We start from the raw sequence: 16,596 nt of genomic DNA on the forward strand, positions 1-16,596 counted from the left end.
TGTTGCTCAAACTCTCAACTATTTAGATTTTATTACTAAAGTGAATAAACTTTCTTACAATTGCAACAAGATATAGAAAAGTGTGATTGTTTTTGAAGAAAACATTTGTRAAAATTACGGTAAAAAAAGGTTGCAGCCCTCAACCTCGGTTTTATTAAATGTTATGTACTTAGTTTTTGATAAATTATGTTGRCTTGCAACWAGAAAAGATYTSAAAAAATAAAAARGATTAAAGAAACAATTTTYATTTTMAAAATCATCACGGGCTMMKATTWTCAKATAAGTTTTAGTATTTTTRWGCTCWATYTGCGATTTAGCAAAATTAAAMCAGATTTCYSAAWAACGTTCTARWCKYKSGRRAAWATKWMYGAWAWYAAWCGGAAAGCTTAAKCAATTAAACAACGCWAATWTGAKCTMYTTTAAMATAATAATAARTAAGYTTATCTCCTAAAAAASCARCMCWAWMAYWMTAAWYGCTCGGGAATATTTCKGRTWTMAACTMGAAGCATSTTAATAATTTTCWMMKTYRACATTTWRGKARTTTAAAAGCRGMATTTCGATTGAAAATTTAGAATTTATTATTAAAACTGGAAAAAAMTTAAGTGCACATTTCACTAGTATTCGTCTATCCAAAATTTRAAAAAAAAAGATTTGGTTCACTTAGAAAAAGGCAARTACCCGAGGCGAGGCAAATGTACAGCAAACTGTAAAATACTAAATTTTAAAAAATAACACCGAACCTAGTCAATARATCSGGAAAGTCAATTAAAAGTTTTAAGACAAGAACGACTAATTATAATACGCTTAATGTAAAAGAAATTACTGTTCGAAAAATATTTGACTTGCGGGAGAATTACGTTTAAGATCAAAATGTCCAGGTTAAAGTCAGGGCTAAGAATCTGAGTAGGAATTTAATGTTTCAATACGACATTTTAAATCGAAATAGAAAGCTTAAYACAAGAAATTTGCRTTAAGATAAACATATTAGTTTTGAAGTCGAGACTTGCASATTCAAATTTCTAGTTTACAGCACCCACAGGGGGACCAAAAATCCAAAAAAACCGAAAAGAACAACAAAATACAAAAGAAGACGTAAAAAGTAGAAAAGACTGCAACAAGGTAAAACACCACTGAGACAAAGGATGAAGGACTGAAGCCCGAAGTGATAAGGACAAAGCCGAAGCGACACAAAGCTCATCACAAGTCATCAAATTTGTTGAAATAATTTTCTTCAATTACTGACGGAGAAAAAAATTATTGATTTCTTAAATTTTCCTCTACAACTAGATTTGTCCCGACAAAATTTTAAATTCACCGATATTAAGCAAACTATTAAGAGAGATTAATATAAATAAATCAGTTTGCCTGACCAGATGTTTTGAAACATTCTATGAGCTTTCGGGAAAATATCAAAATATCAGTCCATGGTAAACCACTCAAATCATTACTACAAACCAAAAAAAAAAGGGAAAAAAATTCTTCCAGCAGGCCCACAGGATTTGCTGCCAATGCTTTCAAAGGTCTTCGAAAAACTGTATGCCGAAAGACTTAATATGATAATAGAAAAAAACGTCTTCCAACTCATCAATTTGCTTTTCGCAATAAGCATGCAGACGACTAAATCATATCAACCGAGATTTTAATCCTGGATCTATCGCAGGCTTTTGATAGTGTAGTAAGCCGATCTGCAGGCAAGAACGAAGAAACTTTTTCGTCGTGAATATTATAAATTTATAAACTCGTACTTTACAGACAGATACTTTCCCGTTAAGAAATTCGCTAATACAACAACTTAAAAAATAATTCAAAATGTTGAAATTGAGTTTACAAATTGAAACCAAATTAAACTCAAAAGAAAAAGCAGCAGAACCGGACAAACATTCGTGTTTCTAGTCGATATTTCTAAAAATTTTAAACATTATTTGATTTTTCATATTTACGCCCCATCATTTTTTAACGATTTAAATGTAAATTTACAAATTGTACTATTGCGTAAAAACCTACATTGCTGTAAAAATTTTGTCAAAATTGAATAACCCACTAGTTAATACCTTTCAAGATTAACCCATATTTGCGTTTTACCCAACAAAAATATGATTTTTTTTTCTTTATTACAAGATCAATCAATCAAATACCCATCGCTGAATCGGCTTACACGTGAAACCTTGCCATAATTTACGATTGAGCAAGATAAGCCCATTAGGCGGACTATAAGGTATTAATTCATGGATTGAACAAAAAATAAAAATAAACACAATAGAGGGATTATTTGTGTTGCCAACTCATGTATGCTGTTTCGTTAAGGCTGAGCGTGGCGCTTTTATAAACAGCGCACAACAAATTATTTCAATTCGCTTTAATTTAAAGCTGTGAAATAGACACTGAAAGGTAATTGTCTACTATCAATAGTTTATGAAAGGAACGAACAAGAAAAAATCTGATTTCCGTACTTCCTGTTTAAGAATAGACCGATTCAATTTCATTTTTTGCAATTAATGAGAGAAAGGTAAATTGTACTTTAGAAGCGGTAATATTTAAGCTCCTTTAAATAGAAGCACTTGGCAGAATGAACAGCTTGCAGACAAGGTTTCTAAAGTGGTCCGCGGCTCTGCAATGGAAGTTTATATCCTGCACTAAAGTTCAGTTAGACAAATAGATACTTTGGATTTTGTGGACGTGTGAAACGCCAGCCGATAAATTAGAGCCTATGAGGAATGTGGGAAGAATGGACAAAGCTGCGGGATTCCTTTTAAAAAAATAACTACACCTAAATAGATAAAAAATTCTAATTGGATTTGGGTGAGGAAATTTGTGGACAGATGAAAGTAATTTAAAACAATTCAAATATGTCAATGAAGATGTATTAAATTAGAAAAACAGTCATTCTAAAATTACACCTAATGTTACAAAACTTAGATTTAAGTTGTAAATTATATATACAGTAAATTTAACTCTAGTCTCTCGTTTCGCCTTCTTCATCTTCTTCTTCTGCGCCTCTTATAAATAAGACATTGTTACATCTAATGAGTACTTCTCCCAAATTTCCTGGAATTAAAATGGGATACTGATATATGATCTACAGGCAATTTAGGCTTTACTAATAAGTACATGAAAAACGTAATTGAAAAAAACTTGATTGAGGGAAAAACAAGTGATTTAATAACGGTGCACTTCACAATTTAAATCCTATTAACCTTGCAATGGAGCAGATAAAATCAAAGTAAATTGTGATTTACAAAACTCTTTCTTGTGATATCAGTTTACTGATCTAGGCATAACAATAATATAAGAAAAAAACAGAAAAGAACTTTTCGTTCTCGGTAAGAATAAAGTAGGTCATCAAATATTTGGATCTTGTTAATCTTGTCTCAGAATTTGAGATTCCAGCACCAACCATCGGTTGCAAATAATGGAACCAAAATCTAGATTGAAATACATGAAAATGAGGATATAGAAAACATATGACTGTAAAGGAACAATCGTAGAAGACATAAAGAAATCAATTAATATGACACGTACATGTGGGGCGTATGGGGGATGAAACACTGAAATGAGAGTGGATACCCCCAAAAAATAGAAAAGGAGGAAGATTGTCAACAAGCTGGATAGAAGGAATTACAAAAGCAATATCTGCCAGAAAACTCTCAAAGGATGACTGGCAAAACAGACAATCCTAGCGAAGGGGAACCCAAAGGCATTATAGCCATGAACAGGATTTATATATATATATACATATAATACAATACCTGTAACTGCTCCGTCAATATATTCATCGCAATTGGCCAGTTGCAAGTTCATATAACCATCTACAGACACCAGGTATCCTTTATACTCATGGCCCCACTTTAGCTTCACCAGCACAGCTTTGCCTGTGAGACTGTTCAGGAAGGGTTTGGGGTTTATTGGCATTGCCGCTGACATCTTGAATTATTGATAGCAAAAACTCCACGAAAATGAAACTGAATAAATGTTTGGGACTACAATAACTTGAATTGAAGAAGCAAGTTTGGACGCCGATAAGAATAAGGTTAGAAATCAAAAAGACAATTGGCGGTTATGTTGTCATGTGTTGACAAATTCTCAGTGTTGCCAATAGAGTAAAGGAGAAACAACAGCGTTTTGCCCAATAGCTGCTCTTACAAGTGTTCATTTATCTAAATTTTAGTAAATAAAATTCTTATTTTTATTTCAATTAATAGAATATGTCGGAAATAACCCAGTACAGTGAAATTGGCTAGTTGGTTTGATAATTCGATTACGAACTTAAATATTTGACAGCCTGGTATCTGCCTATCAATTATTATTAAATTAAGCATGAATGCTTAATAAAACCAAAGCAGATAACATTCAGACACGATATTTATGCAATATTGTGCTATAAGAATGATAATTTGTTTATTTTAATGGCCTAATGTAATTTAATCCGGAAATATTTACATGCATTGGTGGTTGCCTATCGACGGTTCCAAATTTCCCATTTTTGGCAATTTGAAAAGCATTGACGGCGTCAAAAGTTCAAAGGTAAATAATGTGAGATCCAAAGAAAAACATTGGCGATTGTGCGAGTATATTTATTTAATTTCACCTCCTTTCTTGCTTCAATAGTGGCTTTATTTACGACGTAATTTTAAAGATTTTTGTGGTTGTGCTTTTCCTCCAAGTAAGTGCCTGTTTTATATAATAAATAGTTTATTTTCAATATTGCACCGAAATAATCGTTTATAGTTCGTATTAGTAGTAGAATTACCACACAGAACCATTTTAATAGTAGTCAGGAATCGGAGCGCATGCAATCTTAACAAAATCTTCATATTTGACCATGCTGTTGTTGTTCACATTCGCTTCTCTGAAAATTCTATCAACCTCTTTGGACGACAGTCTTTCCCCCCAGTTCTGTAGTAGGTGTCTCAGATGTTTAGCGGATGTCACCCCTCTCTTTTCCGTATCTGCGGCTTTAAATGCATCCACGATTTCCTTTGGAAGGTTTTCCACTCTCGAGTGAATGTGCATCACTTCAAGGAAGTCAGGAAAGGACATTTTTCCACCCTGCAAAAGTAAGACACATGTTAGGGACAGGTTGGATGGCTGTGTGAATTGCACATACACTAGTACTACATAGTGAACTAAATTGAACTAAATTATGGTGTATAAAAGGGAGTCTTAATTCATTAGTTTAGTATCAAAACGTCGAGTGAAACCTAATCACGCGGATTAATGGCACTAAAATAAATCTTTACATTTTTATGAGAACGTTTTTAGCATGAACGAATATTGTGAAAGTACAGTTCACTAGGACAAAGTCCAAAGGCATTGTGTAGAAACAGGTACGAAACAACTCAGAGATCAACTCCCAGTCAAACAGGGTTTTTACTCTATTTGATGCTTTCTTACCTTTCTCTTCTAAGTGATTTCAAAGTTGGTTAGTGTAATTATAGAAAGACATTAAAATGAGCTTACATATTTAAATGCTTATTTATTAAGTAAATGATAAAGTAAATGATAAAGTGCTTTCTTTATGAAGCTGTCTAAAACTCTGAAACTTTTTTGCGATATTTGGCTCAAAAACATATCCAGACACAAGTCACGATTTAAAATGCGAAATATCGAAATTTACTAAAACCAGAAATACTTGAAACTTTATAGTCGACTCCAGGCTAAAATTCAATATTACTTCGAAGTGATCCAAGTGAAAAACGATTGCTTTAGAAGCGATCCTGGCAGATTTTCCATTAAAGTGAAATTTTCTTTCAAACAATCCGTTCTTGTCTCAAAACTCCAGATATTCCGAAGATATAAAGAAAAAATTAAATAGTTCAACACACCCTAGATCGGAAACAAAACGGTTAAGCACCATGAATGCCATCAAACAAGCCGAAAATTATCCGAATTGGGCTTCTAAATAACCTGTACATTAGTTAAACAATGTCGCAATAACTTCCAATTGATTTACGTATTATCTATATAAATGCTTATATTATATTATTATTATAAAAGCCTAACAAAAAAACATGGCTAATTCTCGGTGTATTACCTTGGTATATTTTCAGGGTTTTTCACCCCTAAATGTGAAATTGACCACACAAGCTTTATTACCTTTCGCTTAATGTACAAAACATCATCAGAATTAATTTTCGGTTAACTGATAGCCATTAAAAAATATTATTTTGGTATTAGAGTAAGGCCCTCAACACAGATAAATTTCGAAATCTAAAGACGCAGCTAAAATGATTTCATACAATATTTCACAAAACGATCGATTCAACCCAAAATGTGATTATTTTTGCTTTTTCTTCTTCAACTGTTAGATCGAGTGCATTTGACCTTATAAATATTTGCTTTAGATAGTTGGAAACTTGGTTAAACAAAAATACTTATCATACAAGTGCTATAGTTTTGCAGATATGATAAAAGTACTTCGCATAGTAGAAAGGCAAACATTACTAACTTTTCAGCTGTAACACCTAGTTTGACTATGTTTTTCGGACATTGCCATTCTTGGAAAAAGCACTTCAATTCAGAGCTCTACTCAGAATCAATTTTTCTCAATCTGGTCTATATTTGATTTCGAATTCACTGGTAACGTAAAATTAAATTATTAAATCCCATAATTATTATTAATATTAATCCAACAATTAATATTTGGATGAAGGCAAAGAGAATTTAATTCTTAATTAACTCATATTTAGAATTTGTTTATTGCTGAACCTTGTAGAAAAAACTTTTCGTTAAGATCAAAATTTTTAAACCAAAATGTTTGTTTGAAATAATGCTGCTCTAGACCGCCGCCTGAACTTATTAACCTGAACCACTTAATTGCTGCATTGAAACTTAAAAATATATATTTTAGTGGATTTATTTGCGACAAATCCAGAGAAAATGCTGAACATTTTTTTGAACAAATTGGTCAAGCAATCAAAATTCTCCTTCAGTCCAGTTGCTTAATTTGTATGAAAAGTGCGTGCATTGGTTCTAGTAATTACCTGTTTGTGTTTGTTAAATTAATTCGTATAAATCGCTGTCCTCAAATTTACGGTTTGTTTAGTTGTTTAACAACTGTCGTAATAACTGTACCTTCTGTTCTAATGCTTGCTAGTTTTAATTAGATAAATAACTCGCTTAAATGAGTAAAAAACAACTGAAATATTTGAAACTAAGAAATCCAACTGACCTTTTGCTTAAAATATCCAGCCAGTTCATTGATAGTAGGACTAAGTCCTAAGCTTCGCATTATCACTGTCAGCTCATCGAGCGATTTTATATGCCCAGATCGAGCAAATAAAAAGAAGCATTCTCTAAATTCTGCAAATAAAAAAAGTTTATTATAATTCTAGTTAAACAAAAATTAATAAAAGTACCGAATTTCAGTGATGGTTTACTATAAAAAAGCAATAGTTTATTGCATTATGTGTAAAAATGAATCGTTTTCGTCATAGTGCATGACGAAGATTCAAAGAATTTTTTGATGTGTTCTTCGAGCGGGTTTAATGAAATGTGCAGTTTGCTGTGACCAGACTAGGTATCCTTTGGATCAATTACAATTGATGCAGTTTATTGTAGAAAAAAAGCAGGCGATAGTCTATTTGGAAAGTTGTACTTTTTCGACTTCACGACACCTCGTCCTCCAAAAAAAATTATCTATACAGGGTTCCTAAGTAGATACTGTTTTAAACTGTTAGGTAACGTTCTTGAGAAAAGACTTCTATAAGAAGTCATTGATAAATGACTTTTTTTAACTGTATATACAGTTTAAACAAAAGTGATTTAGAGAGAGAAAACAATTATTTTCCATATGGGCTCACTCTTGGAAAGAGGTACAGTACCTATTTCTAATTTTCTATTCATTGTAATAGGTACATCCAAACAAAAAATACATAGTTTGGTTAGCAAGAAACACTTAAAATTTTCTAAAGCCATATTGAACCGTTTTTGCATATTAATAAAAAGCTATTTTTTACAAATTTCAGGAGCCTGTATTTTGTATTTGAACACTAATTAATGCTAATTAACGCTTAATGCTAATCGAACAATTTTAGTCAACTAGTGATGTATTACACAACTAGAGCACTAATTAGTAAATGCAATATAGTTCAAGAATGGATCAAGTAAGTGATTGTAATTAAAGTCCAACAAGCAAAGATTGGAAACGTTCAAGATAACACCCATATTTTTATACATAATCGCTTACTACTTTTCATATACTACTGATGTCTTATTTACAAGAACCCACATTTGCGTCACTAATTTGTATCTATTGATAAGCTTTATTAAATTTATATTTTATCAGTTTAGTCGAGCCTTCCGCAGTGACGTTGTTTAATACTAAAATGTAAGTCATCTGAGAACAAAGCCGTGTAAATCAAGAATGAACATAATAAACTGTCCCATTAGCTGTAGTGACACAGTTTCCTTACGTGAATACATTAAAACACCGTGAATTTGTTATCATGATCTAGTAGGTTCTTGTTTTGACTAAACATAAAATATAAAATACGAGATCAATTCGTGACCTAAAACGCAGATTCGCGTCGTGCAGCACTTACCATCAATGTCTTGCTCTTTGAAATATCTGGCCTAAAAGCAAGAGAATTGGTTTAAAACATGGGAAAATGTGTTATAAATAATCTACATACCATTTCTGGTGTTCTGCGAGAGGAACAACAACCGACACGTTTACAAATTGATTAAAGCAGGGAGATTAAATTTTATTGACTGATAACCTGCAGATAGATTAAGTTTAGCTGCTCTACTGTGTTTACCTGAACTCGACAGGTAGTACCAAAGTAGAGGGGTACCAATAATGGTGTTCTAAGCGACCATTTAGTGCGGGAGTCTCTGATGTATTTTGTAATTTGAATTATTTTGTGGTTTCCATCGTTAATTCGCTTTTTTGAAACAGTCGTAGAATTTATATATGCAAAGTGGTTCAAAAAATGGTGTGAAAATGAATTAAACATTAATTCGACTTTAACTGAACCGTCTCAAGAGAAAGATTTTAGTATGCTTTAGTTACACAAAGGTACTTTTCGTACAAACTTATACATGCTCTAAACCCTAAAAGGGAAATCAGATTCGTTTTCAATTGTGTGTGTTTTTCAAAAAAATTAATTCAACAAAGGTGAAGTCGCCTGTTTTGGATAATATTGAAAAAGTTGAATTGAGGTCAAGTTGAGATCTACGGTGAAAAAGTAGGTTTTGTATTTTTTCCTAAAGCTACGTATTTAAATTTCCAAATTGTTTAATAATGAACTGAAATAATGTCGCGTTTCTAATCAACAAAATACATGAAATTGCTCCTTTGAAATTAAAAGTTAATTGAATTTGAGAAATGTGATGAAAGGGTGATTTGATTTCTGTTTGAAGCCTTATTTAGTTCAATTATTTTTCGGTTAGTGCGTGGTTTGTCAAAAAATTCGTGGTTCTTATAAAATTTCTACAGGGTGACAAATGGGCAAATCGAAAAAGTTCCACGTTCTTTCAATTGGACAAAAAAACGTTTTTTTTTTGTATTTCAACACCATTAAGACATTAAGACCGCGTTTCGCTAAAAACGTTTTTGAACTGCCCGACCATATCGTTTATTTACAGATTGGTCCGAAAAAAAATTCACGCTCGACTTGAGATAAATATTCAATATACTGAGTTGCGAAATATTTGAAAGAGAACTTCACTTTAGTTGAAAATGTGCCAGCCACAGATTTCTTTTTTATGCAACCCCGTATATTGATTTTTTGTCTTAAGTTGTCTATGAATCGTTAAAATCGGACTAAGCGGAAAATTTATCGCTGCAAAACCAAAAAGTTGATTTTTTGAGGTAATTCTTTAATTAGCAGAGATGGTGGATGCTTTTTGGTTTGTCTTTAACATTTTGGTGTTGAGATCTCAAAAAAGCCTTATTTTTGTCCAACTAGGAGCATGCCAGACTTTCCGAAAATTTTCATTTCTTCATTTGCCATCCTGTATAAAATTTATGTGAGGTGCTTAATGTTTACCAAAAGATTGACCGTGGCCTCCGTAAGACGGAGTAAGTAAGTTTTACTGAGGCCACGGATTGATGAACAAAAAACAAGTGGGGCTAGATCAGGCTTCAAACAGACACCAAATAGCTTGAAGTAATCAGAATATATCTACTTAGGGAGGAAAGGAAGGACGAATTAACAGAAACATGACAATGCTGCTGTGCATCTTTGTGAATCATCAGTTAATTACCTTGAGCCCAAAAATGTCCATTGGCTCCAGCACTAATGTTTATTCGATGATACGAAATACAGTCAATTTCCGCATTTTAGCATTATGTTGTTTGTCGTCGCAAGAGTAAGTTTGTACCAGTGGATGGTATATTTCGAATTTTCAGTAATATTTGAAGATTCTCGTTTCGTGTTGATGTTCCTTTTGGTTAATCACTAATTTTTGAAAAGACGTGGCTCGGTTGAGCAAAACACGTGCTTTCTGAAACATTTTAAGATCAAACATTGAGCGATTCGGTTCTTAAACGATTAGTGAGTTTATTGAAACCTTTGGTGATATTGATTCAAAGCTATATCGTCCTTGGTGAGTATTTAATGATTAATTAAAACGAAAGTTGTTCGATTCTTTATTTGAATGTATTTAATTTCACGCCTGTATTTATAAAGCCTCTTAACTAAACAACATTTGTCTTGTGCTGTTTCATGGTTTTCTACTTCAAATAGACTTTATTTTAGCAGCTAACGCATTTTCCACGCTCGAGCGTGTTTGTCCAAATCGCGTAATTTAATGTTTGTCTGATCATTATGTAAGGTCGTCTATTCGAAATCACATTTTATCTCAGTGAAGAACAAGTAATTAACTGGCTGCATGCGTTTTTTCACATCTTTACTCTTAAGAAATTAAGCGCTATCGAAATAATTTTGAGAAAAACTATGCTTCTGATAAGACTTGCCGTATACTTTGAACTTTGTATAGGTTCCGATTGCTTTTTAACTTTGCGATCGCAATGAATTGGCAAGTGTTTAAGGTAGTGTTTGAGACTTAGGAGTGCTCTATTATTTAATTTTGGGTGCAATTGTTAGGAAAAACTTATCGAATATTAGCGGTAAGTAAAGTTATGTAAAAAATCAATGAACTGCATCTTCTTCCTCGTTGTAAAATCTACAATGTTGCTTAGTATCAACTCTATATTCAATCAGAAGAGAGCCAATATGGTCTTAATAACTGTTCATAAGACGCTGTTGAAGGAGCACACGTGCAAGAAAATCCTGAAGATGGGAAATCTGGTGTATTTTATAATTATGATCATAAGTAGGCTCCAATACTATAGAGCGTTTTACAACGCATAAATAGCAAACTTCAAAATATAACCGGTGAAAATTTGAATTTTTTATTTGTTATTGCCGAGTGAACGCGCACATGGAAAGTTTATTATTTGCATACCTACAAAATAATTAAAAACCAATTGACTTTTATTTCAGTTTCAAATATTGTGAAAATATTCTTAATCGATTAAAACTTTGCGAAATGCTGTTTTCATTCATTTCACGTTTCTAAAATGTTTTTTCTCCTTTTCCAATTGTTTTTAAACAAATCGATTCTAATTTAGGTCAAGCTTGTATAAAACGTACTTTTTTTAAGAAGCAGCATTTTGTTATAATTTAGTTTTTCGTTGAATGCGTTTAAAACAAAAATTTTATTAGAAATAAAGCTGTTTTGAGCAAGAGTATTTGATACCAATAATAAATCCATCATTTTAGAGATGCACATCTGCATTCGAAAAAACAGCACGTTGATAAAAATTTTAGTAAAAATCATTAATAAAACTGTGACTAAAACTCTAAAATTGTTATTTTCTAGATACTGAAATTATTCGTATATCTTTTCAACTATTAAACGTGAAATATATTGCATTACATTGTGGTTATTTTTTATAGGTCAATAGTTTCTAGAAGTTGAGGCACAGATAATGACTTGATGGTGCATCGGCCATTATGGGCAAGTCTGATAATGAAGATCCGAAGTTAAAGCATCTTTCAAACACCGAAGTTGTAATCACCAGCTTAACTGCAGGTGCTATAGCTGGAGCTCTAGCTAAAACTACAATCGCTCCTTTGGACCGAACTAAAATTAACTTTCAAATAAGGTAAAATAAATTTTTATCTAGAAAAATTACTCAAATAAGCAACACATGCCTCAAACATTAAATTCGTACACATTTGCAATAGCAATGAATGAAATTTAAAATCTTACTTGCAATAATTCGTAATGTCTGTCCTACTCCGATGATGTCTTTAATAAGTGCTTAATTATTATGTTTAGTCAGAAAACTTATTCCACAAAGAAAGCTTTGAGGTTTATCGGGGAAACAAGGAGAAAAGAAGGATTCTTCGCATTATGGAGAGGAAACAGCGCAACTATGGCACGAATAGTGCCCTATTCGGCGATTCAATTTACTGCACACGAGCAGTGGAAGAGAATACTGAAAGTTGACGAGAATAATGGGTAAATGCATTTATTTTTTTAAGTTAGTCTCGAACGAATTCAGAAATTAGCAATCGAAAAAACATTACATGCAAACAATAAGTCAGTAGTGGGAGGACAATTTTCCTAAAATAGCCAATTGATGAGGAATCTGTATTTTAAGGCCTCTTAAATATAAGAATAGCAATAATTTCGCTGTAAAGGCGTTTTTTGTTTATTAATTTCGTTCCATTTAAAAATAGGTGGTAAATACACCATTACCGACTAATTTAAAGCGATTGATAAAGGTTCTGGACGAATTGGTTGTTTGCAAAATGCAATAAAATCAAACGTTTTATACTCGAATTTGTCTTTAACTTTGTTTGTCTAGTCGCCTTTTCAAGATTTAATGTTTTTTATTTCATTAAAACATTTCACGTAGGAATTTTCTATTTCCTTCTTAATATGTTATACAATTTTGTTGCGTTTTATTTTAATTATTTGATGTTAGAAATTGTGCTTGAAAGTCAATACTTGTGTTTTTTTAATGTTTTAATGTCAATACTTTTTAATTTTAAATTTAAACCGCTCAGTATTTTTTTTTAATGCAGAAATATTAAGTTTTGGTTTTGAACGATTTTAGGTCTAATGAGAGACTGTTTTTGGCAGGAGCGTTGGCCGGACTGACCTCTCAAGCTCTGACCTATCCATTTGATTTAGCACGCGCTCGAATGGCTGTGACCCACAAATTAGAATATGCTACACTTAGACAGGTACATTTTCAACTTTATTATATTTGAGGAAAAAATTGCAAAACATTGTCAATTTCGTAAAAGTAATTGTGACAAAATGAATACCTAACAATATATTTTTTCCACAGGTTTTCCAAAAAATTCGGGCTGTTGAGGGGTTACCAGCTTTCTGGAAAGGATTCGTACCCACGATGGTCGGTGTAGTTCCGTATGCTGGAGTTTCTTTTTTCACCTATGATACTCTTAAAAGACTGTACAGAGGTAAGTGCAATCCTGACTGTTTTGTGACTGTATACTTTATTTTTAAATATACAATAATTAATAACAGTTTTGACAAATTAGCAGTTTAAGTGCTTCAAATAATGGGTATCACTTGAAGGTAGTGGTAATTCCATGAATAACTTTCACTTGTATCAAAAACATAATATGTACCTTGAAAATCCATTCTGGTTTTCAAGTATGTAATGAATTAAATCGACAAATATTATTAAAAATAATATCGTGTAAATTAACAAAAGTTTGAAAAATTACGACTGATAAAAGAAAACCTGAAAATAATTCCAAGAATTATTTGTTCTAACTATTTTCTTTCAGAGCATGTGAACAATGCATTCATAGTTCCTCCTGCGGTTTCTCTGGTTTTTGGAGCAATTGCCGGCATAATCAGTCAAAGCGCTAGCTATCCATTTGATATAGTTCGTAGAAGAATGCAAACCGATATGACTGGAAAATACCCGAATATGCATGAAACAATACTCTATATTTACAGGTAAACTATTTCAAACTGTTCAGAAAACGAAACCCACGTTTTCCAACTTAATATAGTTACGTACAGATTATGTGTTGTTCTTATTGCTAAACTAATCTATTTTTATTTTTCTATCTGATAAAATTGTCTGAATTTTCCATTTCCATTGTGTCAATTTAATATTTCTTCGCTATTCTTGTCGATGTATCTAAAAAGCACAAATTATAAATGTCGCACTTTTTCCGATTATTTTACATCGATCATGGTGTACACATTTGATTCTATTTTCCCAACATATAAATCTTTCATAATTAACATTCTGTTTTGCATTCCGGAGCAGCATTAACTAAATAATTTGTGTTCCGGAGAATTAATTTCTATCCCTATGAGCCATTGCAGATGAATAATACATATGGAATAAAGCATTGCAAAATAACATTCCTAATTCCATATATCAAAGAGCCCTAATATAAATAATTAATATTTTACAAGATTCTATCAAATTTGGAGTAGGGTTAATAATATCAAGCTATTCAGATGTAGTTTAACAGCAGATAAGTTGATATTTCTGTTCATTTATACTTTAGGACTGAAGGAATCCGAAAAGGTTTCTATAAAGGCCTGTCGATGAACTGGATCAAAGGTCCAATTGCCGTTGGAATTAGTTACGCAACTTACGACAACATTAAGGATATTCTTAGGACGTCGGTAGTGAAATTTAGAACTAATTCGTTGATATAGTGCCTAGCAGTGGTTAGATCTGGTAATACAACAATGAACGTAGGTAATGTCGATTGTTTGATGACTGATATAAACTTTTAAATAATTCCCGTTTGTTAATTGAACGGACCTTTACAAATGTGTTGATTTTTTAAAGACTATTGGAATATTTTTGTTGCCTTCCTAAAATTGTCCATGAGTTTTTGTCTACGTGTTTACAACTCTTGATTTAATTTTCCTAAGTGTCCGAGATAAAATAAAACCTGCCCATATTTTAAAACAACGCAAGCAAGTTTTTCATATTTTTTGTCTGATTGATAAAGTGTAAAATCCAGTATTTAGTTTCATGTTGAATTACGTGCAGTCGACAATAACAATTGTGTATTATGGTATATTAAATTTGTTCATATTCTAGAATTTTTAAAAACGGATTAAAAATTGCCTCTGATTGCCTTTTTGCATTCTGTTTATAAACGTTTGCTTTTTATTATAAATAATGTGTAGACATATTGCTCGCGCACACCTCAATGAGCTCAAATGTGCACAAAAATAGTTTCACTAGTTGATATAACCCTGCCCTAAGTGCGAGTTGCAACTCAAGCATATAGATGATTTTAAATGCATACGTTCGAAAATCGAATTGAAAATGTGCTTCCATCGCGTAAATTATCAGAGTTTTGGTGTTTCCACCTTAGAAGATTTTTTAATAAAAGAAACACATGAGAACCTTCAGGTAGTACTTTCTGACGGTTGCATGATCAAAAAGGTCAATTTTTTGCGTATAAATTTATAAAATAATATTATTTGTGATACATTTCGTCTTTTTCAAGTGAGAAGCTTAATTGATTGTGCAATTGGCAGTGAGATTTTATTATCTTATTATAAGCATAATAAATTTAGATATTACAATTTTTTTAGTTTGAAATGAAAAGGTGCAAGATTTTTATTTGATCCATGGGCCACACCGCAAAGATTTTCTAATAAAATGAAACTGCTAAGCCTTTATTATCACATTAAATGGTTTCAATGTTCTATTATTCGATATTTATAAAACTGTTACAATTGATATGGATATTATTATGTAGATTGGCATTTATTCATATGTTGTATAGTAAAAGTGATGTTTCAATGCAAGTTGCTTTGTGCTTAGATGTTTTCTTTAGTTGTTTCTATTCAACGATTCATTTTCTAGATATTGCTAGTCATTCGATTAAGCCATGTGTTTTAAATTACTGAATGACCATTATTTTAATTTATATTATTGATCACAGTTTTGATTAGTTAAAGTCATACGTTCCTAGTAGTGCAGTAATCAGTTTAAATGTCCAGTGCATAACTAGATGAATAGTCTTCATAAATATTATTTTTTTTTAGTGTATCAGGTTTCGATAATGAGAAATTTGTGATCAATAATAGATGCATAAAAAATTATCATCCCATTTCGGCAAATTAGGAAAAGGAAATACCTATATTAGTTTCGTTAGAATTGAAGTTATTTGCTTCTACTGTGCAAAATATAATAGTTGTAAATAAAGAAATTTTATCAGAATTGTAAATAGTTTAGTGACGAAAATGTCGGATTGTTGTATTAAATTGTAGAGATATTTAATATATATTTATTTATCAGTTTTGTTTCATTTGTCCTGCAAAAAAGACAGGGAAAAAGGAAGATTAATTGCATACTTGTGATCAGAGTATCATTTGATTTATTATAAATTTGAAAATTGATAATGAAGAATGAATGAAAAAGGTACCTGACCCTGATCATCCGGAGTGTCTATTTTGCCCTTTATCTAAAATATCAATAAATCCTTTGTCGTGCAAAGAAACCCCAGTATTACAGAGGAACCCCATTCTGCTGATAAAAAAGCGTGCACAGCGGAAGAGCTCGTATCTTGCAGGGGAACCCCATTTTGCTGGTATAAATAAGCCTGCACAGTGGAAATC

General features: G+C 31.9%; 3 protein-coding genes across 6 annotated transcripts; 1 reads left to right on the forward strand and 2 right to left on the reverse strand.

Moving 5' to 3' along the window:
• Window positions 1–2,845: 2,845 nt before the first annotated feature.
• Window positions 2,846–4,072, reverse strand: LOC109543616 (small nuclear ribonucleoprotein F). Its single transcript, XM_019913421.2, has 2 exons — window positions 3,747–4,072; window positions 2,846–3,045 (listed from the first exon to the last, which is right to left on the reverse strand). Exons 1-2 carry the CDS (start codon window positions 3,919–3,921, stop codon window positions 2,954–2,956), a joined length of 267 nt encoding a protein of 88 aa, XP_019768980.1. The 5' UTR covers window positions 3,922–4,072; the 3' UTR covers window positions 2,846–2,953.
• Window positions 4,073–4,497: 425 nt separating this feature from the next.
• Window positions 4,498–16,275, forward strand: LOC109543613 (mitochondrial coenzyme A transporter SLC25A42). Of its 4 annotated transcripts, none has more exons than XM_019913416.2 (7): window positions 4,498–4,660; window positions 11,904–12,112; window positions 12,289–12,471; window positions 13,073–13,202; window positions 13,310–13,442; window positions 13,776–13,950; window positions 14,517–16,275. In XM_019913416.2, the coding sequence occupies exons 2-7, from the start codon at window positions 11,961–11,963 to the stop codon at window positions 14,668–14,670; spliced, it is 927 nt and encodes a 308-aa protein (XP_019768975.2). In that variant the 5' UTR covers window positions 4,498–4,660; window positions 11,904–11,960; the 3' UTR covers window positions 14,671–16,275. The 4 variants fall into 4 exon arrangements, with proteins under 4 accessions (XP_019768975.2, XP_019768973.2, XP_019768976.2 ...); XM_019913414.2 differs by lacking the exon at window positions 4,498–4,660 and adding an exon at window positions 8,256–8,326; XM_019913417.2 differs by lacking the exon at window positions 4,498–4,660 and adding an exon at window positions 10,002–10,548.
• On the reverse strand, window positions 4,556–8,764 carry LOC109543615 (calmodulin-like protein 4). Its single transcript, XM_019913420.2, has 4 exons — window positions 8,631–8,764; window positions 8,541–8,571; window positions 7,169–7,299; window positions 4,556–5,046 (listed from the first exon to the last, which is right to left on the reverse strand). The coding sequence occupies exons 1-4, from the start codon at window positions 8,631–8,633 to the stop codon at window positions 4,762–4,764; spliced, it is 450 nt and encodes a 149-aa protein (XP_019768979.2). The 5' UTR covers window positions 8,634–8,764; the 3' UTR covers window positions 4,556–4,761.
• Window positions 16,276–16,596: the final 321 nt, after the last annotated feature.

This window comes from Dendroctonus ponderosae, unplaced genomic scaffold (genome assembly GCF_020466585.1).
Source record: "Dendroctonus ponderosae isolate FM_Combo_2020 unplaced genomic scaffold, Dpon_F_20191213v2 Dpon_F_20191213_3, whole genome shotgun sequence".
Classification (NCBI taxonomy): Eukaryota; Metazoa; Arthropoda; class Insecta; order Coleoptera; family Curculionidae; genus Dendroctonus; species Dendroctonus ponderosae.

Excerpts from the sequence above, each read along its gene's own strand:
- LOC109543616 (XM_019913421.2), bottom strand. The coding sequence starts at position 3,921 with ATGTCAGCGGCAATGCCAATAAACCCCAAACCCTTCCTGAACAGTCTC. Across the intron at positions 3,046-3,746 it reads TATTGACGGAGCAGTTACAG|GAAATTTGGGAGAAGTACTC; the intron begins GTATTGTATTAT and ends TTTTAATTCCAG.
- LOC109543615 (XM_019913420.2), bottom strand. Across the intron at positions 7,300-8,540 it reads CAAAGAGCAAGACATTGATG|AATTTAGAGAATGCTTCTTT; the intron begins GTAAGTGCTGCA and ends TTTTATTTGCAG. Across the intron at positions 5,047-7,168 it reads CTGGATATTTTAAGCAAAAG|GGTGGAAAAATGTCCTTTCC; the intron begins GTCAGTTGGATT and ends TTACTTTTGCAG.
- LOC109543613 (XM_019913416.2), top strand. The coding sequence starts at position 11,961 with ATGGGCAAGTCTGATAATGAAGATCCGAAGTTAAAGCATCTTTCAAAC. Across the intron at positions 12,113-12,288 it reads AAAATTAACTTTCAAATAAG|TCAGAAAACTTATTCCACAA; the intron begins GTAAAATAAATT and ends TATTATGTTTAG. Across the intron at positions 13,203-13,309 it reads AATATGCTACACTTAGACAG|GTTTTCCAAAAAATTCGGGC; the intron begins GTACATTTTCAA and ends TTTTTTCCACAG.